The sequence below is a fragment of the Maylandia zebra genome, linkage group LG17 (assembly GCF_041146795.1).
Source record: "Maylandia zebra isolate NMK-2024a linkage group LG17, Mzebra_GT3a, whole genome shotgun sequence".
Classification (NCBI taxonomy): domain Eukaryota; kingdom Metazoa; phylum Chordata; class Actinopteri; order Cichliformes; family Cichlidae; genus Maylandia; species Maylandia zebra.
This window is the reverse complement of record NC_135183.1, coordinates 1,329,803-1,356,591: the sequence shown is the minus strand read 5'-3', so window position 1 is coordinate 1,356,591 and position 26,789 is coordinate 1,329,803. Positions and strand designations below refer to the sequence as shown.

Here is a 26,789-nt window from a genome sequence, read left to right as displayed (position 1 = left end):
GGAGACATGTTGGTGTGGTTGAGGTCGCCAGCAACAATAAAAGCAGCCTCGGGGTGTTTATTCTGGTGTTTGTTAATGGCTGCAGAAAGTTCTTTCATGGCCAACCTAGCATTAGCGTCGGGGGGTATATACACGGCAGTGAGTATGATAGAGGTGAGTTCTCTGGGGAGGTAATAAGGTCTGCATTTGACCATTAAAAACTCCGCATTAGGTGAGCAGTGACTCTCAGTAGTAGTGGAGTTCATGCACCAAGCATTGTTAATATAAATGCACAAACCTCCACCTCTGGTCTTGCCGGAGGCATCTGCGGCTCGGTGTGTGTGGCGTCCTGCTAACTCGATAACATTGTCCGGGCAGCTGTTGTTCAACCATGTTTCGGTGAAAAACATGACATTTTTAATGATGTTATTCATAATAATAACATCATTAAAGGCAGTGCTGTTTTTATCACTGTACTGGAAAAAGTGCTCTTATACTAATAGTAAGACTTTAGGCTGACAGCATGCAGTCTGTTGGGCAGCTTTAAGACGGATTGCACTGCCCTTTGCCGCTTACAGGAATAAATGAGTGCTTGATCTGCCAGCAGCCTGTGTCAGTTTGAACCTGTGCTGGCCAGCTGTTTGATTAGAGCCTTTTCCACGTGGGAGTTTGGGCAGGTGCACAGCAGAGTAGATATTTTGGGCTTTTTCAGTGTTTGTTTGACAGATACACAGAGAAAGGACAGGAAAACGTATTTTTGGTTTTTCTGATGTGAATTATGGTCAATATCTTTTTCAGAGGTCCACAGTTTAGCTTTTGGCAGAATTTATGACAGTAACTGAATCTACACAGAGATAAACATGTATGTATACTATGAACATGTATGTATAATTCGCTTTAGTCATTCACAATCCCAGACTAAAGCAACGTATAACGAGCTCAATGACCAATAACCATGAGAAGGACGAATTCCCACGCGTGACCGCGCGGGCAAGGAGGTAAAATAAGCACCACGGGAACGCGCACGTCCGGTACAGTAGGCAGGACGTACCGCGTCTGCTGCCGTCGAGTATAAGCTGGCTGTGACGAGCCCACGCCACGGTCCGCCGCTGAGTCTGGCTCACACGGGCAGCATAAGGTGCAGCGTGTGAAGACAGGAGCGCGCCTACCTCAGCTGGGGGCTCTGAACATCCGGCAGCGTCTCGATTTATTGTCGTTTCTATTGCATTGAACACACACGCGCGCATATAGATTAAAAACAAACAACAGCGCCATTATGTTGTGGACGGCGAGTCAAGTCTTGAGGAAATTCTCCACTTCATCCGTGAGTAACGTTGCAAACAATCACCGGGGTTTGATGCGTGAGCTGCTCTGATTGCGCGAACATCGTTTCTCTAAATGTGTCTGTGTAGCGCTGAACGCATGCAGCGGTCTGCGGGTCATGAGGAGGACTGAGCCAGGCTCGGGTCTGACTGCACTCATTCTTAGTAAGTCACTCAGCTGCTGTATTTTCAGCCAACACGGGAAAAGATGGTGCACACTTTGCCACGTTACGGTGTCAACGGCGCCCTCCTCCTCTGTTCCTCCCGCTGCGCGCTCGGACGGAGCTGGCCTTTACTGTACAATATCTGGAGGAGTTGCATCATCATCACAGGAGGCTCACAGTGTACTGGCTGGAGCCCGGCTTACTTACGACCCTGCTGGGCTGAAAGAGGCAGCATCAGACGGGCTCTTTCATTTCTTATCTATTTACCGTGTCGCTTGGAAGTTGCTGTGCAGCAGCAGCCAGACCTGTCAAATGTGCACTTGACAGGATCTTACATATGTGCATGGGAAACCTGAAACCTCCATGCTTAACACATGAGGAGGAGGTTCTGGCATGCACTTGTCACTGCTGGGTAAGGGTTGTAATCTTCATCAGCCAATAGCTTTTCTCTGAGCTGCCTTTAGCCAATAACAGAGTTAAAGGCCACTAAGACCGCCAAGGGAGGTTGAGATTTAAGGATTTCTCACATATGCAATGAACAGGTGTAAAATAAAATATTACAAGGGTCTGACAAAAAGTCAATAATATGTAACTTCAGGGAAAAAAAGCTTAATGATGACGGACATTTGCCCTGGTTGTGAAAAGTTATATTATGGGAAACAGAAGCAAAGAGGTTTCTGCTGCCCCAGTTTGACTGTCAGTTTAATCAGAAACTGCTGTGCTGTTAAAACTTGTGAGCTCGCCATCGTTTCTTTATATTTTGCTTTCAAAAAGTTTAAAGTGGTCTTGAGTTATAGTTTTCCAGGCTCTTTGGAGGTCTTTCAAAGTCCTTCTTTGGACATTGGCCACATTTTTACTCATTTTCAGTCCAGTCATTAAACCTGACCATTTTCAGAGCACTTTGTTTGTCAACTTGAATCAGTCAGGCATGGACAAAGGACCAAATTCAAGAGAAGAATGGCTGAACCCATTTTAAACTGCATGTTTAGGCATAAAAGAGTATGTTGCACCAACAAGGTGGTTCCCAAACAGCTGTTAGCCAGAGAAGTGGGATATCTCTGTAGGTGCACTGTGTTCTTAAAAAACAAGACAACTGGAGGACAAAAGAAGAACAAGCAGGCATAAAAGAGTATCTGCAGCAGATGACCAATATCTGAATGTTAGTTCTGTAAGAAAATGATCAAATCCTGCACACAGCACCTAATAGTGCGCCTGCCCTGCAGTTGGTTCGTCTACTGTTTTCATAAACCTGATGAGAAATAGTCTCAGTGGAATCGTGGCTGTCAGGAATCCATTGTTAAGGATGGAAAACAGGGAGAAAAGGATGAAGTATGCAAGAACTGGACTGACAGTAATTGTGGAGGATGAATACAGATTGGAGATTTTTGCTCAAACTTTAGTCAGTATATACAGAGGTGAGTATTCAGTCATGTTTAAAATACTCGGGGCTGCGTTCCAGCCGGTGGACACAAAGTACTGTCAGAGTTTGGTCCAGCGTGCGGTCACATCTGGGAAGTGCCTGGGAACAGCTTCATTTTTCATGATCCCTCGCACACGACATATACTGGATATTAAACACACTATCAGTCATGGATGGGCCGTCCCAGAGCCTGGGCCACCGCCTTCTTCTCCTCCTGATTCTTCTTCTGATTGTTGTTGTTGAAGAGGTTTGACTTCATCATGACCGAGAACAGAACTAAAGGAAACCCGCCTCCAAAGAAGAGCTTTGGAATATCTTTCATGAAGCGTAGAGAACAATTACTGATGATTATTTAACGACATACAAGAATTCCTGCCTAAGCGAGTTCAGGCTGTGTTGAAGAATAAAGGTGTTCCTACCAAATATTGGCTTTCCTGTTTCTTCCACACAACTGTTTTTTTCTATTTATGTTTACAAATTTGTTACAACTATTTTTGCCAGTTACATTCCAAGAGAAAAGAGGTGTGGCTTAAGACCTTTGCACAGTACTGTAGGTCAAAGTAAAATAACTGCTTACTGGAAGTTGCATAAAATCTATTGAACTGTAGTGAAGTGTCTAAAGTCTTCTTCTGCAGAAAGACTAGGGCATGAGCATTTGCAGTGTTTCCAGTATGTCTGATGTGCTTTCAGTGAAGTTGAAACTTGTGTGTTTTTGCTCCCTTTACAGCATCATTACCAGAACAAGTTAAAGCTAGCAATTATTGGCCAGAGCCTGTTTGGTCAGGAGGTCTACAGCAACCTGAGGAAGCAGGGGCACAAGGTGGTGGGTGTGTTCACGGTCCCTGACAAGGATGGCAAGGCTGACCCCCTGGGTAAGTTTCCTGTTCATTCACAGGTTTCTCTCTGACATGTCAGATACCAAACTTTCAACATTGCTGTCTTCTTGTCCTCCCAGTTTGCTATTATTATTTTTAATAGTGGGGCATTTGGAGTCACTACTTCTTCAGTTGGTAAAATAAACACCTAAGAACGATGGAAAAGCGTTGTGTTCTACAGTACAAGGAAATGTTTCATTATCAACCCAACTATCAAACAGGCTGCCTGGGCTTGTTTTGTCATTTTGGCCGTAAAATTACAAATTAATTCTCATCTTATAGGAACCTTTAGAAATCTAGCCAGAGCTGCGTTTCTGCCTGTGTTCAGACTCTAGTACCTTGTGAAGGCTTTGTGCTACTGATAGAATAATATCCCCATAAAGCCTGTTTTCTCTTCTTTTCGAAACACTTTGAATTTTGTCTCCAATCGCTAACAGAGTCGTGGCTTTTCAAAGAGCCTCGCCACAAAGGTTTGAGTCAGTTTGTGTCACACTTTGTAGAAGTGGAGGAACTTTGTTCATGTAACCCATAATTATCTAAAAGAGGTGTTTGGATCCACCTTAAGAATACAGGTCTAGTTCTAGCTTCTATTTTAATTCCTGAGCTCTTCAGTTGTGTTTTCGTCTGTTTGGTGCTGAGTAGGTGTTAAGTTGAAATGTTAAATGTTTGTCATTTTTATGTTTACCATTTGTACATAGTATTAAAGAATTCTTTCTGTCCTCCCCTCCCCAGATCCTTAAGATTCTGGGAGGGGGGGTGGTAGTGTTTTTATCACAGTAACACCCTTGTTTGATGTTAGCAAACCTCCTCCCCTTTGTATGGCTTCACTGTGTTATCTAGGGTGAACCATCTAGGGTGTGGGGAGACTACCCTCTTTATGACCAAGGATGTTCCTACTGTGCTTTTATGTTATATGACCCTTTGATCAGCAGGAACACACACACACACACACACACACACACACACACACACACACACACACACACACACACACACACACACACACACCCAGTGCCTTGTCTTTGTAACCAAGGGGGGTTACGGGGGAAGGTATGTGTTGTAAACTATTGTTTATTGTGTGAACGTTGTCAATAAAAGGGAGCGAGAGGGGGCCGAGAGAGAGAGAGAGGTTATTTGTGATGAGCTGAGATACCGACAAGGCCTCCCTTGCAAGTAAAACGATCGATCGCCGTTGCCTTGTTTTTCTTTCACGGGAATAAGTTCTGGGATCAGCGTGGTCTGACTTTAGACCCAACAGTAGGTAGTTTAGCAGTAGGACTGTGCGATATGACCAAAATCTCATATCTCGATATCAGACATCTATCGTCCGATAACGATATAAATCACAAAAATGTAACATTTTCTGTAAATTCTGTGAATCTCGGGCAGCTCGACTTGCGTGAAGTGTTTCCTGCTGGGCGTCGTGTAGCTGAGTCGAGTGTTTTAACCGATGCATGAAACGATACATTTTTAGACATAAGTTGTAACGGCGCCGTTTTCTTTGTAAGTATTTATTACACGGCGTGCTGCGGTGCAAAGCCTGTTCTAACGTTTGAGTCTAAGGTTTATTTTTTTAGCACCTGGCGTCTTTTTTTACTTCTCATCCGTAAATAATCTGCTCTTTCACGTGATTCAGTTTATTTTGAAAAGTCTCAACAGGATCTTGAGCTTTATTGTGAAAGGTTTATGTGGAACATAAACAAGCGGACACGCGATGGTTTTACCCTCGTTGTTGCTAACGACAACGCATAAAAACAGGCGCTTGTCCATCCTTAGTGTGGTTATATTAAATATAAGAGAAAGAGAGAACTTTAACTAATGAATACAGCCACTACAGTGACATCAGAACCATGAAAAATATCGCCGTAAACCGTTTATTTTGTGACACCACGAAACAAACGACAGCGTAAAATGAAACGATAGATGTTTTTATATCGTCATCCGATATATATCGTTACATCGAGCAGCCCTATTTAGCAGTGCCAAATGTTCAGCTGAGACTACGACAAACGTAGGCTGTAAAATCAAAATAATGTGCTGTAATAAATTCACATGAAGGGCAGGCTATGCTACTCCTTTCAGTTATTATTGCAAATAGGGAAACTTCTTTTTCCTCGCCCCTGATTAGATCATGTAATGCTTAAACATTTAGATGCTTGTACGTGACAGCAGCACTACTATTTAAAGTTCAGTGTTAATCAGACTGTGTAAACTTTGAAATCACATATAACATTACAAATAAAAGAGATTACAATTAGAATCTGCATAAAACTAATAACAGCCTGTAGGTGAGATGAAGCTCTGTCCCTGGTACTAACTGTGGGTCACCAGAGGCCTGTGCTGCAGCTGAGGTAGATGCGTGTTGACTACAGTGCTCCTGGACAAAGACAGGCCTTTATTCTGCATTAGTTGCGGGATAGGGGCTCCATTGTCTGTGTGAGGAGAGGCCCTGTGTGGCCCAGAGATGTAACTCTGAGGTGAAAAGTCTGCAACAGGGAGGGTGCGCTTTGGTGATGCCGTCTCACCACGGAGCATCATCTGCTGCCTCCTGGCTTCACCTGTTGTTGAAAACTTAATTTCTTCTTCTATGGTTCATAACCTGGAGCAGATCTCTACATTGCATCATCCCACTGTTTGTATATGTTTGAGTTTTTTTCAGTTCAATTTGACTTACATAGCACCAAATCACAACAAAAGTCTCCTCAGGGTGCTTGATATGATATTATATTATATTATATTATATTATATTATATTATATTATATTATATTATATTATATTATATTATATTATATAGTTTTGAGATCCCTTCCCAGACGCCTTAACGCCCACTCACATCCTGGGCCATCTGACCTCAGGAATTCGCATGATAAGGTGGGGCCAGGTTTCACAATGAACACACCCGAAACTCTGGCTGATGGGGACCCACACCCAGTTACACACCTTGGCTCAGGCGATTAGAGGATCATCAGGGGGTCCTTTTGTCCCTCTGTGGGGGGAAAGTCCCACTAGGTTTATATCTGGGACTCTCCACCATTTGACCTTAGAACTGAAGAAGCTTCTCGGATGAGAGGTGAAACGTCTTCAAGCAACTTAAAGAAGTCCAGACGCTTTTCTTTGCAAGCTCCTTTGACAATAATATAGTATAGTAGTCTTTCTACGATAATGGAGAAAAAACCTCAGATGACCCACTATGAGCAAGCACTTAGCAACAGGGGGAAGGAAAAGCTTCCTTTTAATAGGAAGAAACCTCTGACAGCACCAGGCTCATGGAGGGGTCGCAATCTGCTGTGACCAGTTAAGGGTTGGGGGGACGAAGACTAAAGGATCCTTTTGGGCAGAAGTAGTTTTCATAAGAGTTTGTGGTGTCATTGTTAGCATCTTGTGGCATCCGTGTAAAGTAATGAGCATGATTTAGGACTGAAGGGGAGTACTCATGCTTACCTGGTGCACTTATTACAGGCTGTGTTGCAGCGTAAAGAGTCCTCCTCGACACCTCACTGTTAATCTGTTTTTTCTTTTTCTTTTGAAGCATCTTCACACAAAGCCACTTAAACATTTTTATATATTATCCTGAGCAGTTCATTGCATGTGCAACAAGTATGTATGAATTTTTACATGTCACGCTTCTCAGGCAGCTTTCAAGTCTCCACAAGTTGATTTTCACATTGAAATGAACATTTCAGTTAGTGTTATCTAATCTTTGCTAGTGCTAGATTAGCAGCGGGACAAAGTTGGCAAATGCCCAGGAGCAAAAGAGCCTCTGACGATCACTGTTTGCATAGTCTGTAGGATTAAGATAAGATAAGATAGAACTTTATTAATCCCTCGGGTGGGTTGCTCTGGGAAGTTCGATTTCCAAAAAGCACAGCACCGACAGAAGTTACAGAATATCATATATATATATACACACACACACACACACACACACACACACACACACACACACACACACACACACACACACACACATAAATACAGAGACAAATATAAATAAAATATACAAAGGGGATAAATAGAATAAATAGGAATAAAAATAAAAATACAAGTGAATTGCACATTTCAAGTATTGAGTCTGTTGACTATTTACAAAAGTATTGCACAAAAGGTATTGCACAGTGAGATGAAGAGGCACTACAGCTTAGTTGTTCCCCCCTCCTTTGTCCTCCTGTTTCCCCTCCCTCTCCCCTCCAGAGAGGAGTTAAACAGTCTGATGGCGTGTGGGACAAAGGAGTTTTTAAGTCTGTTAGTTCTTGTCTTGGGGAGAAGCAACCTGTCACTGAACAGACTCTTCTGGTTGTTTATGGCCGTGTGCAGAGGATGCCCAGCATTGTTCATAATGTCCATCAGTTTCTTTAATGTCCTTTTCTCTGCCACTGTCACCAGAGTGTCCAGCTTCATGCCGACCACAGAGCTAGCCCTCCTGATCAGTTTCTCCAGCCTGGATGAGTCCCTCTTTGCTGTGCTGCTCCCCCAGCACACCACAGCATAGAAAAGTACTCCAGCAACCACTGACTGGTAAAACATCCTCAGGAGCTTCCTGCAGATGTTAAAAGACCTCAGCCTCCTGAGGAAGTACAGTCGGCACATTACAAATGCAAATTGTAATATCTCAAATTGCCTTCAAGGGCCTTTAAAGCCAAGTTTAAATAAATAAATGACATGATACATTTTAAGGAATTAATTTTAAAAGTAAAAGGTTTCTGGTGTAGCAAGTGGATATTTATGTTTTTACATCTAATCAGGACAGAAAAATGACTTTTTAAGGGTTATATGTTGAACAATCAAAAGTCCAGTGCAGCAGTGTCCCTGTTACATGATGCAGCATCTTTTTATCCTAACTTTTAAACACTCCAACACACCAACTGTTCCTCTGTTCCCACGGCGGCCGCCAACCAGGGGCATTTGTTCCATGTCACTTCCCATCTCTTTATTTTATTCTCCGGCTAAAAACAAAAGGGTTTATATTTAAATGAAGGTTGACGTTAAATTAAAATATATTGTTGGTCACAGTTTATAATAAACTGATTGTAAATGCATTATTTACTTACAGTGTCTTCAGACTGTGGTTTTCCTTCATCTTAAGCTGTGCCAGTGTTGTCTTCTCCAGTTATTCCAGGAATTTAATTTTAAGTCACACTCCTTACAGATTATCTGATGTCCTTCTGTGCATCAAAATCTCTTCAAAGACATACTTTGTAAACACTTTGCCTGCCACAGTAGCTGTGTAACTGCAAGCCACTTTGCAGCCAGCTCATCCTTTCATTCGTTGTCTGATTTAATCCATTTTATAGTCTTTGTCTTTTCTAAACTTGCAGTATTTAATTTCTGACATACACTTAGACTTTTAGCTCATTACTCAGGACCTCCATGAAGCCGTGGCGTTCAGGACTGCATCCCTAAAATGTCCTCTTTTCTCTTAGCGGTGGCGGCAGAAAAAGAGGGGACACCTGTGTTCAAATTCCCACGGTGGCGGGTTAAGGGGAAACCCATCCCAGAAGTGGTGGATGCCTACAAGGCGGTGGGTGCTGAGCTCAATGTCATGCCCTTCTGCTCACAGTTCATCCCCATGAACGTCATCGACCACCCAAAGCATGGCTCCATCATCTACCACCCCTCCATCCTGCCCCTGCACAGAGGAGCCTCAGCAATCAATTGGTGAGAAAGAAGGGGGTTCGAAAGGAGTTTGTTTGACAGCTTGGGATATGCTGGTGATACTGGTACACTGAACAAAGTGGATTTAATTATAAGGAATATAAATATTCTGTCCTATCAAAAGACAGGAAGGCTTAAGAAATGAGCCTTCCTGTCCTGTCAGAGGTTATTTTGGGGAAAAGACCCAACAGAAACAGAGCGACCAACAACGAGTAATCCCAATAAGGCAGAAAGTATCTCCATCGATTGTTGATGGGAAACTGGTCTCAGAGCTCACTGAGAGAGAGAGAGAGAGAGAGCTGTGCAGGAAGTGCGATTATTATTGTGATGGAAGCAAGGGGATCCACACTTTGTTTCCATAAAGTATCCTGATTACATGTTTTTGCAGAAGCTGTTTGCCTGCTCCTTGATCTGTTGTTGAAATTGGTTTATTCGCTTTTAGCTGAGATTCTGACATTCCTGTGGATACCACACGTCTATATTTAAATAACAGATCTGGCGGTACATCCCATTAAACCCGATGTCCCCCCCCCCAACTGGGGGCGTTGGGGCTTAAACAATAAACAACAGGTTAATTGTTGTTGTTAATGGCCTTGTTTAGCATGAATGGCCATGTGGGAGGGGTTTATCAGTAGGAAAAGCTGTAAAACTCATGAAAATACAGTTAAAAGTCCAAAATGTATTCTTGTGCTTTTTTGCAGAGATCAAACACGTTAAGAATTATAAATGGCTTCAAGCGCACATTCAGGCCTGTGAGACTCATTTACACACTCATCCGTCTCTTTGTGCACCTGGCCTTTGCCAAAACACCTGCAACCTTTGGAACGTCTTCCCCCATCCTTCCTTACGTAATGGTACGATCCCAGTCTGTCTGTGCATGTGATTGGCCCACCTTTGCCTGTATGGACTCCCAGCAGTGCTGAAGCTTTGGCTCCAACATGCAAACAGTCCATGAATAACTGACATGTGTAATTATGTTTGCCACCCCTGGTCTGGTAGGTTTAAACCTGCGATGTTTGACCTCAAACTCGAAGCAGCCTGGCTTTCTTATCTCTTCTACTTCCAACAACAAATCTCAACCCAAAAAAGGAAAAGTCTCCAAGCTCCTCCTTCATGAAAAACCCCAAACTCTCATGTTAAGTCAGCACATCAGTGATCGACAAAGAGCACAGAGACAGTTACAGTTTGCCCGAGCCGAAGGCTGAGACTCACCATAATGTAATGCTGGCTCAACAGGAGCATGAGTTATAGGTGTTGCTTTCTGCAGAAATCTTTCCCACGAGTTTCTTTAACTTAGCAAAGAGGCTAGCTAAGAACCGTCCAAAGCTCAAACTGTTCAGTGCAACTATAAATGTAGTTATGTATAAACATACTTTGATTAAAAAGAAAAACACTGCTCACCATTTTTCTCTAAGTAGAAAGCGATCGTTTTAAGGAAAGGACTGTTGAGAACATTTTCTTAGTAACATTTCAGCAGGCAGTAAAATATGGTATTTAACAGACCGCTGGGCACCTCTGCATGCATCTGTAATAGAACAACACAGTCGGGTCGATGTGTTTCCTGGTTTGACTGTCATAAAAAAGCTATGGGCTTGCTGGTGGTGGAGCGGTGTGCCATAAAACCTTCCTCATTATGGAATCCTTCCTTTCCTGGTTAGCTTTCTCCGCGTGCAGAGGCGCTGACACTTCAAACTGAGCACGAGCCAGTTTAGCAGAAATGCTCACCCTGAAACAATAAATCAAAGATAATCAAATTTGTCTCTGTGTGGAACCTTTATGGTTAAAGTTGTCATGCAGTACAGCTGTCATGTCACACAGTCAATGCGCTGAGTTGCCTTTAATAAGAAACCTGTTGCCCATACAACCTTGACGATGGCTTCTCCCCACACTTTCTCTGTATTGCACCTTTAAAGGGCTCCCTGATTGTGGTTTTTTCTGGTTTCAGGATTAACTGTTAGTACACTGTAATGGTCTACTTTATAGCCTTTATCTGTTCTAAATATAATTGTTTAATGACACAGCTCTTTGTTTCCCTTTTATATGTCACCAGGACTCTGATCCATGGAGATAAGAAAGCCGGCTTCACAGTGTTCTGGGCTGATGATGGACTGGATACCGGACCCATCCTGCTGCAGCGCGAGTGTGATGTCGAGCCCAATGACACTGTGGACACACTGTACAACCGCTTCCTCTTCCCCGGGGGCATCAAGGCTATGGTAATCACATGGACCTCAGTATAATGAAAAGGACTAGTTCTAATCATTTGGACCTTCAGCATCTAAACCTACATTGCACTACTCCACCAACCCCAATGTTTGTGCTTGTGTTTGAACTGAAACACTGAGCTGTCACCTGGACTCTGTTTCTTGGTGCAGGTGGAGTCTGTGCAGCTCATTGCTGATGGAAAAGCCCCTCGGACTCCTCAGCCAGAGGAAGGAGCGAGCTATGAAGGCATTCAGAAGAAATCCAACGCCAAGGTGAACGTTAGACGGCAGTCTGAGATCAGGCACTACATCATATCAGGAACGTGCATCGGGTCTGGATTGCCATCAGGGGTGTATCCAGACCTTCAGAATGACGGTCTGAATATTATTCCTGCACAACAACTGTGTATGAGTCGGGTTGTTCGGCTTTATAATAGCTTACAAGAAACACTGATAGAGTCTATCATTTATACGACCAAGCCCAAGTTAACCCCTCTTTACACATGCAGCTCGTACTCTGAACAGCTGCTCAGTGTAAGAACTCTCTCACTGGAAATTTCCTATTAGCTGTGCAAGTGAGACTGGTTTGGGGTGGGTCTCCCTGTAACGTGAAAGCGCGAGGTGGAGCTGATCTTAGCTGCTTCCTGATTTGTCACATGGAGAGATGTTTGCTTGCAGCTATTACAAATGTGCTATTCCTGGAGCAGTCTCGTTTTCTAGCATCATTTTTCCACGTGTTGCTAAATCGGAGGCCGTCAGCTGACCTTCCTTCTCTTTCTCGGAAACGTAGCTCAGGCACTGTTTACACTGGCTTCTTCTTGTGTCCCCCAGGTGAATCTGGCACAGCCAGCCGAGGCGATCCACAACTGGATCCGTGGCCACGACAAAGTCCCCGGTGCTTGGACGGTCATTGATGGCCAGGTGTGTTTTCCAGAATGACTGAGCAAAGATAATACCAAACATTCTGGATGTATTTTAAAATCTTCTCTGGGTCTGTCCTCAGTCTGTGACCCTTTATGGCTCCTCCATGTTGGGGGGGTCTGTACCCGAGGGCCAGCCGCTGGACATCGAGGGGGCTTCTCAGGCTGCTCGTGTCACCAAAAACGGGCTCGTCCTGTATGGAACTGACGGCAAAGCTGTGAGTGACCTTATAAAACAAATAACTGAGAGCAAACAAAAGCCGAGCTGGATGAGTGTGTCGGTGCCTCTATTAGCTATCAGACAGTGAACTCCAGAGGCAATAAGGTTAACTCAACCACAGCTGACTGAATCAAATGCACTGCCAGCATGCCTGTTTCATCTTTACTCTGTTTGTGCCACAGCTCCTAGTGAAGAACCTGCAGTTTGAAGATGGGAAAATGATTCCTGCTTCCAAATATTTCTCTTCCGGAGAAAGCGCCAGTGTGGAGCTGACCGATGACGAGAAGACAATGGCAGAGGAGATCAGGGCAAGTGAACCCCTGTGTTATCTGATTCTTTTTAGCCTGCTGTCTCCCAATAGACTGTAAATGATTTAAATGAAAGACATCAGCCCATTTAAAACATTTTTTTACTGCAGAACATCTGGAAGGGCATCCTCAGCAACGTGCCAGCCATTGAGGACACCACAGACTTCTTCAAGTCCGGCGCCGCCTCCATGGATGTGGTCAGGTGAGACGGATCAGTGCAGGGACTGCTCAGAAATGTTTTACCTCTTCTTGTTATCCACAGGTGGAGCAGTCTTTTCATTTTACAGATACAATTATGTCATGTATTTTAAGTTGTGCTGAAGATGGCACGCTCAGTTTCTAGTCAGCTCCGTTATACTGAGTTTAGGCCACATTTAAAATCTCAGATCTTTGGGCTCAAATCCTGAATTCACTTTAAAAAAACACAGTCTATACAGAACACTGTGCAGCTAACGCCTTCTTTAAATTTGTTATGGGTAAAAGATACTGGCTTATATCAGAAGTAACCTCTAGAATAAATGCATAGTATAGCTTTTATAAAGAAAACACCATGATAAACCAACTGTGTGCACATTTCACACAAAAAAGAGAAAGTCTGCATAATTTCAGGCTCTGATTCAATAACTGAATTCTACATTTAAAAGTTATTTCAAAGCAGATGTTTCAGTCCAGAGTACCTTTTTCCGACTTTTCCAACCTGACCAGTAAATCTTCATTTTGATATCAGTTATTGTGTTTGTTTGTATATGTCGGGGGTTTTTCCACTGTGGACATTGGAAACCACTACAGACTGTATATAAACAATGGACATAGCCACCCTGTTATCATTAATTGCTTTCAGATGCAGTTTGAAGCCTCAGCATGAGTTTAGCTGGTTGGCTTCATAAGCAAGCTGCGTTCATAAACAGTCCTCTGGTTTATGAACGCAGGTCCTCTAGTGGCCACTAGAGGACCTGCGTTCATAAACAGTCCAACACACAGATGCACGTAATAAAATACTATCATTTTACTCTCCGAGAGCACAGCGTCTTTGGAATGGATTCAGCCAAACAGGAAGTCACATTATTTCACAGATAATTCCATTAAAAATGCTTCACCAGCGCAGTGAGGCCACAGCTCCCTGTGTGAACATCTGTCAGTCAGATTTGACAGATGTTTTTTTGTGTTAGCAATAAAAATCATTCACCTCACAGCTGTTATGAAGGGGTACACTATCCAAAGAGCCTAAAAGCTTTTTATACTGGACTACAAACATGGTTTTAATGCTGTGTTTGGGCATTTTAACATGGGTGTTTGTGCAGTTCCTCTAGTGGCCACTAGAGGAACTGCAGTTTTTTTGTTTTCTTTTCCACTTATGGATTGGCTGCATTTTTTCAGGGCTGTCTGCCTGGGGTAACCACACATAAATGTCTGCTTTTGTAATGTTAAGTGTCCTGTTGTGATTTGGCGCCATATAAATAAAATTGAATTGACAGCTGAATTGCATTGAATGGAATTGTAGCAATTGGAGAGTCTCCTGATACCAGTCTGGATAATACAAAAACCCTGACCCAGTCTCACTGCCAACAATGCAACTTTAACACACACATTTATATGTGAATAATACATGAACAGAGATATTACATTCGAGGTGATTGGTTTATATCTCGCGCCCTTTAACCAGACAGCAGGAGCTTGGTGTGCGTGTCTCACCTTTAGTTGTTAACATGAATGTGAGTTCACCAAGCAGAAACAAAAGCTTATAAACGTGTAAAAACGCAGTGTGTGATAAAGAGCTGTCCTCACTGTGTGCAGACTGGTTGAGGAGGTGAAGCAGAAGTGTGCTGGCGTGCAGCTACAGAACGAGGATGTGTACATGGCCACCACATTCCAGGACTTCATCCAGATGTTTGTCCGCAAGCTGCGAGGAGAGGACCAGGAGGAGGAGCTCGTCGTTGATTATGTGAGTCTAAATCCGAGCTAAAGCAAAATCAATCAAGTAACGAGGGGAGATCCCGTCACTCAAACCCAGTTGGGGTTTTCTCCATTGTTACCTAGGCAACCAAAGACGTAAACAACATGACAGTGAAAATGCCATATCAGTGTTTCATCAACGGCAAGTTTGAGGATTCAGAAAATGGAAAGACCTATGATAGCATCAGCCCCACTGATGGATCCGTGAGTCACATGACCACACTCACTATGCTCAATGCACAGATTTTCCATGCCATGTTCACTGGATCATGTTTGACGATCTCAACCTTCAACCAGGTGATCTGTAAGGTGTCTTATGCCTCAGTGGGTGATGTGGACAGAGCTGTGGCTGCTGCCAAAGAAGCTTACGAAAATGGGCCCTGGGGCAAGATGAACCCCAGAGACAGAGGAAGTCTTCTTTACAGGTGAGTACCTCCCTCTAGAGGATTACTTTGGGGTTGCAGAAACATCAGAACTGTGGAGGGGGGGGTTTGGGGGAGAATCTGATCTAGATTATCATATTAAGATTTGGGACACATCGTCAGTAGTAGACCTTGGATTCATCGGGTGTTGCCAAGTTGGCATACCACAGCTTCTTACGCTCAATTGCTGCCTCCCATGGTACCGTCAGCTCAATGACGTACGCAAGTTTTCAGGAGTTAGACCAAAGGACGAGGTCTGGTCGCAAAATTGTTGTTATGATCTCTGCGGGAAAAATTAGCCTCTGATCCAAGTCCACTTGCATCTGCCAATCCCTGGCAACCTTCAGCGGGCCCAGGTCTGGGTTGAGGGGCTCGTCCTCGGCTTGTCTCCTTCCTGGATAAATGTTGATGAAAACTGACGCTCCTCTTGGTTCGTGAAGGTTGAGCGTTGATGGATTTTCTTTTGCGCTCAACTTTCTCGGCTAGACACCTGAGAACCTGGTTGTGTCTCCATGTGTGTCTGCCCTGAGTAAGGCTAGTCCTACAACCAACCAAGATGTGCTTGAATGTTGCTGGGACTGTACACAGGGGGGAGGATGGGTCCTTTCCAAACCACAGCTGCAGATTTATTGGGGAAGGCAGCACATCGCATGTCGCTCGGATGATGAAACTTAGTCTATTAGACTCCATGTCCCAGATTTCACTCCATGAGAGTTTCCTCTTTTCCACACTCTCCCAATTCATCCAGCGACCCTGCTTGGCCAGCGCTATGGCTCTGGCATGTCTGGCTGTTTCCTCCTGTCGCTGCACCTCCGCCACCACCATTTCCCGACGTTCGGTTACAGATACCTGTTGCCACTGAGGTGTTACTGCGCCAAGACCAAATCCTCCTCTGCCCTGTTGGACGTGACCCACCACGTCACGATGGTGAAGAGCAGATTTCACCTGTAGCACAGATGTGGCCGGGGTCCACTTCCTCCCCGTTGCTAGGGTGGGAGCAGTGCCTCCCACTATGGGGTCCCGGGAGTCCGTGAGTGACATCTCAAGCCTCACTTGTGCACATTCAAACTCCTCTACCAGGCTAGAGATAGGCAATGACAGTATCCTGTCGCTGTAGAGTCCAACGCTGCTGGGGCACTTGGGAAGTCCGAGCCACTTCTTAACGTAGGAGCTCACTAGCCTCTCTAGTCGATTGGCATGATTGAGTGAGACCTCGTACATTGTCAACGGCCACAGTAGTCTGGGTAATAACCCAAACTGGAAGCACCAGAGCTTCAGTTTCCCTGGGAGTGCAGTGTTGTTAATCCGCTGAGGTCATCCGCCAAGTTCTGCCTTAACTGTTCTAGTTGCCACGTATCACTGAGGTCTGCATCGTCCCACTGTCCCAGGCTCTTTATGGGCTTCTCTAAGACTGTTGGAATTGGTTCTCCACGGATATAGAATAGATATAGAGAGTTAACATCGAGCTCCTCCCTTCAGGCTTGCTGACCTGATGGAGGAACATCAGGAGGAGCTGGCCACCATCGAGTCCATCGACTCAGGAGCCGTGTACACGCTGGCCCTCAAGACACATGTCGGCATGTCCATCCAAACCTTCCGTTACTTTGCTGGCTGGTGTGACAAGATCCAGGTAGGTGAAGGTTTCTCAGGGTTTGTGTGTTAGTGGCACACAACCTAAGCTCTTCACTTCAGCACACTCTGTCTGTTTTCTGCAGGGTAAGACGATTCCCATCAACCAAGCCCGGCCCAACCGCAACCTGACCTTCACTAAGAAAGAGCCTCTGGGGTAAAAGCTCTGCATTCACTAACCTGAACCTAATTATCCTCAGCTATTTAGACAGTATACGCATTTCTGTGGATTTCACTGACTGAAGAGCTTATTTCCTGTCACAGTGTGTGTGCCATAGTCATCCCGTGGAACTACCCTCTCATGATGCTGGCGTGGAAGAGTGCAGCTTGCCTGGCAGCTGGAAACACGCTGGTTCTCAAACCTGCACAGGTGGGTTCATTGTTCCTCGTGCTGTGTACTGTTTCAGTTCTTCCTGGGCATTTTATGTGTTGTAATGATTATTTTTGATATTTACAGGTCACTCCACTGACGGCACTAAAGTTTGCTGAGCTTTCAGTGAAGGCAGGCATCCCAAAAGGAGTCATCAATATTTTACCAGGCTCTGGTAATGAACAGTATCTGTACAGTTTAAACAGGCTCTTTTTGGTTATTCCTTCTTTAGGGAAAGTTCTCAAAGATCAGCGCTGTGAGCACTTCAGTCCTTCTCTCTGTGCTTCATTTGCATCGTTTTATTTGCCTGGAGAGCTAAAACTGTACGATCACAGCAGGGAAAAAGGAGCATTTGTTTGTCCTTCAGCCTGTGTGGATTTTTGTGACTACAACATTAGAAATAGCTGTAGGCAGAACTACTCACAGCACGTGTAGAAGTGTCCAGTTGACTGCAGCACATGTGGAAGATTGTGTCATCCCCCTGGGCTCTGTCACGTGACCTTCTCGATCTCCTCCAGGTGGCGTGGTTGGACAGCGTCTGTCCGAGCACCCAGACATCCGCAAGCTGGGCTTCACCGGCTCTACGCCTATCGGCAAACAGATCATGAAGAGGTAAAACCCGGCTGACTCTTACAGGTCGCACACCACAGCTGCACAGTACTTTACTCTCTCTCTCTCACAGCTGTGCAGTCAGTAATCTGAAGAAAGTTTCTCTGGAGCTCGGGGGGAAGTCCCCCCTCCTCATCTTCAGTGACTGCGACATGGATAAGGCTGTTCGCATGGTGAGGGAACAACGCTCGGGGAACCAATTTGTGATATTTTGTAGACCAGTTAGTTGTGCATATAAATATTAATTATGAATAATCACGAGACAGTTCGGTTCCTTTCAAGGTTCTGGTGTTGGTGAGATCCTGAAACGCCACAGAGTGTGACTGAAATGGCACACTGATGCTTGTGTGTTTGTGCGTGCTGCCTCACAGGGCATGAGCTCGGTGTTTTTCAACAAGGGCGAGAACTGCATCGCTGCCGGCCGTCTCTTTGTGGAGGAGTCCATACACGACGAGTTCATTGACCGAGTGGTGAGTGCCGAAACAGCCATCATGTGACTTTAGAAGAAGCAGAAGAAGCCAAACCGGCATTATTAGCTGTCAGAAAAATCATAATCCTGTCTTTACACCCTCTCCTTAAAAGGTGGAGGAGATCAAGAAGATGAAGATCGGAGACCCCCTGGATCGCTCCACAGACCACGGCCCACAGAACCACAAAGCCCACTTGGACAAGCTGCTGGAGTACTGTGAGATCGGGGTGAAGGAGGGAGCCACACTGGTGTACGGAGGCACACGGGTCGACAGGCCAGGTAGAACACGCCCCTCTCTGGAGGCTAAATGGCTGCTACACTCGTCCTCTGTTGTTTTAGTCCTTGAATACTGCATGTAAGAACAGAAAGATGATTTTCATTACCAATTTAATGTCTCATCTAAAGATTGTTTCTCTTTCAAAAACCAGCCAAATAACTGGGAGCATGAAGTTGGTGCAGAAAAAGCACAAATCGGATTCTAATATATGAGCAAGTTAGGTTGCACCAGCACTGACTGTGGAATCAGTACATTCAGGCCTTATCATGGAATATTCAAACAAACTATTATTTGAAATCTTGAAACCACAGTATAGATTTATAGTTTTCACATGGTCATTGATACCAAATCTATTTTTCCAACATCCATTATGAGCCTGTCACAATAAAAGCACCTGACAGGGCTCAGTCATGGAGCACGAATTCATTTTTTAAAATGACATAAAACAAGAAAGGTCAAATAAAACAGTAAAGCTACTGTAACGCAGTTCATCAGAGCGTGATTATGGGCGCCCGTCTTCCTTCAGGTTTCTTCATGGAGCCCACCGTGTTCACTGATGTGGAGGACCACATGTTCCTCGCCAAAGAAGAGTCCTTTGGTCCCGTCATGGTGGTGTCCAAATTTAAGGACGGGTAAGTCGAGGGTAACGAGTATCACACCGTAGAGTCGTGGCTCGGTGTTTCATATCCTCGCTCTGCTCTTTTCCTCCAACCTCCAGAGATGTGGACGGCGTGCTGCAGAGAGCCAATGACACGGAGTACGGTCTGGCTTCAGGCGTGTTCACGCGCGACATTAACAAGGCCATGTATGTGAGCGAGCGGCTGGAGGCTGGAACCGTGTTTGTGAACACCTACAACAAGACTGATGTTGCCACACCTTTTGGGGGTTTCAAGCAGTCAGGCTTTGGCAAAGACCTCGGTGAGAAGACAACTGGAATTTATTACATTTATTTAATATTATATTCAAATTTTATTTGTCACACACACAACCATACACAGTATGACATGAGGTGAAATGCTTGTAGCTGTGCGATGCAATGCCTGACCATTAAATGACAGTGGTTTTACAGTATTTACAATTTACAGGTTATACAAAATTTACATGAGTAGGGCTGTTTCAATTCTGACTTTTGAATTGATGCTAGCTGGCGTGGTGGTCACGCTTACTGATAAGCTTCTGTTATTCAAAGTAAATATATGACGTTATTATAACTCCTTTCTTTAAAGTAGGAAACCTTTTGTCCCACAAGCTTTTAACAAGTTGTCGTTTGTGTCCACAGGTGAGGATGCTCTCATGGAATATCTCAAGACCAAAGCAGTGACAGTGGAATACTGAGGCTCACAATCTCCCAATGAACTCTGAACAAGAACAGGAACTCAGTGTGTGTGTGTGTGTGTGTGTGCAAATGGTTCAGAGCATGTGTACTGTATGAGTGATGGGGGAAAGCTTGGTTGACCTTGAGGTGGACAACATGCCTTCTTTGTTTTGCAGCCATGTTTCCACAGCTGGTCCCTGAGGAGCCGAGCTGCTCCTGGCTGTACTTTTAAAGATGTAAAAATAATTAGCACAGCAAAAAATCTAAACACTATCAGTTATCTTCACTGATTCGTCCAAACGTCATGCTGCCTTCTTCATCCCTTTAAGACCTTTTTAAAATGTTTTTTACCTTTCTCTGGTTTTTCATTCTTGGATCACCTGATCTGTGTACTGCCATCAGGGTGCCGTGTGTGCTGGATGCCTTTCGGCTCACGTTTACTCACCCACGAATACTGCAGCTTTGTGTAGGCTGCAAACAAAATAGCAATATTAAACATCCATACTGGTCCGAAAAATGGGGATGTTTGAGTCTAGAAAGCAGCATTAAAATAGCTTTACAAATTTTCAGGAAGCTTCCTGATCAGCGGTGCTCAGCACACAGTTCTGGAACAAGGCTAGGAAAACAGAAGACACGTAAACCGTGTGAGAAGCAGGATAAACTGAGGCCAGCGGTCAGGACATCGCTGTTTGGACAGACGTCGATCTCTTTGGCTGTAAATGTAAACCTTTCTGTGTTTCTGATCAGACCCAGAGATCTTTGATGAATGTTAACGATGAAAACAATGTATAAACTGATTTTAAGCTTTCAGATTTTAGTTAGAACAAACTACATAAGAGCTCAGAGACTGGAGTGTGTAATCCAGAGCAGTTAAGTCACGTTTTAAGTTCCTTTCAGCTTTTCCTCGTGTTTCGGGTCATTTTCTTTGGTTCGCTGCGTCACATCAAACAATCCTGATTTCCTGAAATGGTTGCTTAGCAGCTGAATTTAAAATGTCAAAGAATCAATGTGAGATATTTCTAAGCTGTGATGAACCGCCTCGAGCTGGGTGCTGCATTAGAACTGAGCTAAGCCAGTATTTAACGTCAGTGTTAGTTTAGCTGTTTACATCACGCCCGTTCAGACATCCTGACACATCCACTCGGTGTCCAAACGTCACTTTCTGTGTAAATACTTTTTTAAACAGGTTAAAAAGACTCTTTGATACATTTTGACCTTGTATTTGTGAACAGCAGCAGGACTATGTAGTGTTCTCTATTCATTAAAGTACACCAGCCAGATGTTTTATACATCGATCATGTGACAAAGTCGTAAACTTAATTTTCTAATTATGCCACATTGTCAGTGAAGGCAGCGCGGGCTACGATGCAAATGTTTCTCAGTCTTTATGAGAGCGATCGTGTCAATAAACAGTAAGGCTCCAGAAAGCTTGGTGTCCATTTGACTTTGTAATGCTGACGTTGATTAAAGGCGCTGCGCAGCAACACTCGTTTCAGTGTTTTATAGGATGGACCACGATCTGATGATCAGTCATTAAAAACTGTTGAATACAAACATTGTGACTGCGACACTCACAGGGTGAAACATGCATTCGGGGGCACTTTTTAGGCATTTTGTGTTTTCAGCTTTTACAAAAATTACCATTCAATGTCATCATTAAACTTTATTCAGGTGGTTCAAAATCACATTCACAGCCTTGTTTCAAAAAAGGAGAATCTGTGGAAAATTTAAATATAATTCTTAACAGAAGTGAAAACAACAAATATACACAGAGGCTCGGATTCTAAAAGCTGAGAGCGCTTTATGCTGTGCACTTTAAGCATTGTTTGTCACACTGGGTACATGATGAGGGTACAGTATATTGCTCAGGCGAGTGCTGTCAGTGAGCCTGCTGTATCCACAAACACAAAGAAGAAACAGGCGCCTCATGTGGTGGAAAACGGTCCAATGATGGATGCTGTATCCACGGAGACAAAGACAATATGCTGCACAGTTCAAGTGCCAGCATCTGCAATGGGATCCAGGATCATTCATCCATGTGGGGTGGGTCACTCACTCAATGCTGGTTGTGGAGCAGGCTTTGTTTCATTACCATCTGTACTCACAATTCACTTCCTGCTTCAGCAGAGAGCTGAAGTGAACGGTTTGAAGCCCAAACTGATGCAAGGATGTGTTCACGTTCATGAAGCAGAGGACGAGGAGACAACACAGCATGCAGACATCGTGGTCACAGGGCAGACTCCCAGCATTTGTTCTGGCTCTATGGGCAGTTTGTGTGCACATTTCAGTGTTCACTGTACTCCCACAGGCAGCAGCTGTTCTGTCCGCTGTCTGTGTGTGAAGAAGGTTCGAAAGAAACAAGAAACTCTGACATGACATCTGAGGATCTCGTTGGCAAAACGTTTCCCATGGAAAAGAAACTAAAGGTCCCTCTGTCTGACTCGTCTACTCCCCCTGCTGGTCCAGAACCAGGATGTTGACTTTCTTTTTCTTGCCTTTGTCTCCGGGCAGTTTAAAGTTCTGCTCTGTGACCTCGCCGTCATCGTCGCTGCAGTCCGACTCCTCAGAGTCCGACGTCTCGCTGTCACCTGACTCATTGAGCTCCACGAGTGCTACATCCTGAGGACACGGGGACAAAATTACACGACTGGTGAAAGACGCACTTAAAGCAGCTAAATGGAGAGAAACTGATTAAATGAGCAGTAGATTGAGACTTATCCACCACCAGAAGAACAAATAAAATTTGTCATTTGCAAAAGTGTTCAGAGCCTTAACTCAGTGCTGCGTGGAAGCGTCTGCAGCAGCAGTTACAACTCATGGCTACCTGGATTTTGGCAGCTTGTGTGCCACGTTCACATCTTTGCAGCGCTGTTGGGGACAGTTAGCTGTTCTGAAACGATCTCTGCCCCGGGTGTTGAGAAGAGCACACACAGAATGATGATGCCACCATCATGCTTGTCTTTATGGACGTTAATAGAAAGTAATAAATAGTACAGACAGTTTGGGCCTTTTTTGTTGTCAAAATAAGAGACCGACTCTCCTCGTGTGCTCCGAATTCTTTAAACGGAGCTCTTAATAGAGTCGATTTCAGTTTTTCACTTTTGTTTTGGAAACGCAGGAAAGAATTAAGAACAGGACAAAAACAGTAAATTAATGCTAACTGAACTGCACTTAAGTTGTAATGTTGAATAAAAGTATGATGGTTCAAAGATTAAAGTCGTGTGTAGGGCTGGGCGATAGGGCCTAAAATTCTATCATGATATAATTTGAAGCACGTGCGGTAACGATATATATCGCGATATATTCTTTTCTTCTGTATAACCTATTTTCCACACTATAAGGACTTAAAATCCTTTAATTTTCTCAAAAATCGAGAGTGTTCCTTATGTATGAATTCTGGTTGTGCTTACTGACCTCGAACCGATTTGGGCAAAAATCTGTTAAAAATGTTTTAGTACAACTTTGGTAAGCAGCACTGCTTGATGGATTGTCAGAGCATTACGGCTGCCGTAGTGAGGAGCTTCGGAGTAATCTGGGTCCAAAACTCCGTCATCTTCAGGTCCCAAAGTCAAACGAACACTGAGAGTTAAAAACGGTCCAAATTCTTTCATCTTTAATAAAATCATCAGCGTTGCTGCTTTACCAGGTGTAACAATGAAGTTTTACATCCAGGCATCCATGAAAACAGAATTTATTACATTTAACGGAGTTAGAAGTTAGCAGGAAGTTAGCTCGCTAGTTTCCACCTAAACATTTCATACCATGTTCTGACAGAGATTTTTGAAACTAATTCAAACAGCTCTGCTACCACTTCCAACATAAATGAAGACAGAAAACTAAACAGCAGTGGCGTTTGCAGGGTTACTGAAGTTGGACTACCTGGTATATAATGATGTGCTACGTGATTGCTAGCGACACAGCTATGTTAGCATAACATTAGCACAGTGAAGCTGGAGGATGAACGCCAACTTTTTTTCCACTCGATAAAAGTTAACGTGAGGGATTCTGGTGGTCAGGGACAAATGCAGTCGCATAGCAGGATGCTGTACACGGGCCAAACATCAGTCAGGAGAACAACTGAGATCATTCATCCACAATACGAGGTTAGTTATTAATATACTGCAACAACATGGGAACAGAACAGCTGCGAGAGAATTCAACATTAATGAATCAACGTTATGGAAGTGGAGGAAATGCAGTTTTCGGCTTTCCCCATATTTCAACAGTGCTTCATCTCCTTGCTATGACTGTCGCCCGCCATAATTTGCAGATGATAATGGTTGTAGCCGCTGCGATGCTTTCGACCAAAACAGGCGCAGCTTGATGACATCATCAACATGCGTTATCACGATAGAGCGGTATAGTCAAAATCTCTATCGTTGGCCAAATTTATATCGTTTATATCGCCCACCCCTAGTCGTGTGCTGCTGTTGGAAAAACAAGGCTCAGTACTGTAACACTTCCCCCACATGCTGCATGTCTAATTGTGTTGACATGGTGACGACTGAGCTCTACAGAGTTCCAGTTTAAACAAAGGTAAGAAAAAAATATGCATGCATGTAACCGAGTTATTTGAGTTACTCGATGCATTGCTGCAGTCCTAGCAGTCACACACAGCAGACCTCTTTGGAATAACGCAGCCCTTGTATGAAAGGAGCTGCCAGATTTACCCAGAGACCAGCTGCCCTAACCTCCAACACTTCTCTACTGCAGAGTCCTTTATGTTCCATGTCACAGTTCAGTACGTCACCAGATGGTGGCAGTGCAGCTGGTTCAGCGGCAGGCCGATACTCACCATCTCTATGACCCTCTCTGCCTCGTCCACACTCTCTATGTCAAAGCGTCCAGCAGGAGCCTCCTCCATCTGTCTTTTCAGCTTCTCGTTGGCCTCCGCCATCTGAGGGAGGAAGCTCTGCAGCCGGTCCAGAACTGATTCACAGGGAAAGACCCGCACACACACACATCACTAAACATCACTCTTATGCTTTTTGGTAGATCAACCATCGACCAACTTGTCACTAAAAAGAATGCTTGACATTCTCACCGCTGCTTCTGGGGACTCTCTCTGTCTGCAGTGATCTTCCAGCTTTTGGATTGAGGAGAAGCTTCTCACTGAGACCTAGCAGCACAACACACAGATCAGTTACTCCTCATGACCAAACTTATGCTCCTATACTGCGGGAAAAGAAAGACACGTTTCTCATGAGTGGGTTAATGTGTAGAAATCCTTTCAATCTTTTAAATACAGCAGTTGTGGCAACACGTCCCTGATAGAGGTCCCTAAGAAAGTTAGTGAAATGACCATTCTGTGTAGCTAAGATTTGGGTTTACTCTAGTCAGCACAATGATTAATCTAAATCTGGAAAGCTGCAGAGAAAGTTGCCAAACTGAGAAATAATCAGGCATCAATCAGTCTATCTGGATGGACCACAAAGTTGGGTCACAGCAGCAGCAGGGAGGATACTCCAAATGTCCTTCTCCCACCCAGTGCTTTCCCAGTCCTCCCAGGGGAGAGTTGGATGACATACCTCACTCTAATTTATAATGTGAATCCAAATATAGACAAAAAATAAATAAAAACAACAGAAAAGGAAAATGCAGACTTTGACATGGTGTGTGAAGATTGGTTTCTCTAATGTCTCTAACGGCACTTTTACTCTAACTGACAGACATCAACAGAAACCTCCAACAAAACATCGCAGAAACATTATAACCTGATTTACTTTTACCCAGTGTGGAGTCTTTGTCTGCGTTTGTGGCTGACATGTTTCTCTACATTCAAAAACTACCATCACAATTAGAGACTGTCCGTTTATTTATAAGTAAAAATGTTTTTCCCCACGCTGTAAACACGTGATCCGTGGACTTTGTTTTAACTTCCATTAGTCTAAGATGGGTTTATTTGTTATAAAGGTCGACTACGTTTCAATTAAGGACTCAACATGACCTGCAGAGTCACAGCACTGAACTGTGGCACTAAACTTACCGAGTAGGAGGAAATCGGGCCTCAGCGCTCTGAAGTCTTTAGGTAATAACTTTGTTTATATGACGCTGGCAATGATTTAACTAAACGTGTAGTTTTCATTACTCCATGTAGCTGCTTACATATATTCAAATAGTCTGACAGACAGTTAGTATTTTACAACAAAATACTGACACAGAAGCTGGCTTTCCTGTACGAATGTGCAGTTTAGGCTCTGTACTTCTTCCCAGTCCAACTCTCCTGACATTTTGACAAAACAGAAAGAAATAAAAAGCATCCAAACCTGCTCCGTTACCACACGACAGCAACGCCTGCGAGCTCGTTGTCTTTACGTTTAATTCCATGTTAGATTTAGAGAGGACACGATAATGTTTTCCTCCACATGTGGGTTTTTTTTGGTCGAAATCCACATCCGTGTGAAAGGTAGGGACAAAGCTTGTTTTAGGAATTATACAGCGCCCCCTGGTGTTTGGGATGAACTCTAGCGTTTACGCACACATTCCAAGCTCCTTACTACACTGTCAGGTTTTATACAAATATTTTGGCTGGCTTTTCATACCTGGCTTTATTCCAGTGGGATTCAAATTACCCCATTTACCTGAAATATGATAATGTTTGGAGTGTTTTTGAAAGAAAAGAAAGCTAATTATGGTGTTACTGTGTTATTAATCTTGTGCAAGCAATTTCTACATAAATG

General features: G+C 43.9%; 2 protein-coding genes across 2 annotated transcripts; one reads left to right on the top strand and one right to left on the bottom strand.

Moving 5' to 3' along the window:
• Nucleotides 1-1,050: 1,050 nt before the first annotated feature.
• aldh1l2 (aldehyde dehydrogenase 1 family, member L2) lies at nucleotides 1,051-21,536 on the top strand. Its single transcript, XM_076875877.1, has 23 exons — nucleotides 1,051-1,303; nucleotides 3,613-3,757; nucleotides 9,182-9,416; nucleotides 11,464-11,629; nucleotides 11,789-11,890; nucleotides 12,449-12,538; nucleotides 12,621-12,755; nucleotides 12,940-13,065; nucleotides 13,176-13,267; nucleotides 14,860-15,007; nucleotides 15,103-15,222; nucleotides 15,316-15,443; nucleotides 16,920-17,070; nucleotides 17,156-17,226; nucleotides 17,334-17,439; nucleotides 17,527-17,614; nucleotides 17,958-18,051; nucleotides 18,122-18,221; nucleotides 18,420-18,518; nucleotides 18,631-18,796; nucleotides 19,321-19,426; nucleotides 19,513-19,712; nucleotides 20,074-21,536. The coding sequence occupies exons 1-23, from the start codon at nucleotides 1,256-1,258 to the stop codon at nucleotides 20,127-20,129; spliced, it is 2,772 nt and encodes a 923-aa protein (XP_076731992.1). The 5' UTR covers nucleotides 1,051-1,255; the 3' UTR covers nucleotides 20,130-21,536.
• Nucleotides 21,537-21,757: 221 nt separating this feature from the next.
• On the bottom strand, nucleotides 21,758-26,526 carry nopchap1 (NOP protein chaperone 1). The gene is made up of 4 exons (XM_004570868.5): nucleotides 26,376-26,526; nucleotides 25,154-25,228; nucleotides 24,905-25,038; nucleotides 21,758-22,728 (listed from the first exon to the last, which is right to left on the bottom strand). The coding sequence occupies exons 1-4, from the start codon at nucleotides 26,434-26,436 to the stop codon at nucleotides 22,555-22,557; spliced, it is 444 nt and encodes a 147-aa protein (XP_004570925.1). The 5' UTR covers nucleotides 26,437-26,526; the 3' UTR covers nucleotides 21,758-22,554.
• Nucleotides 26,527-26,789: the final 263 nt, after the last annotated feature.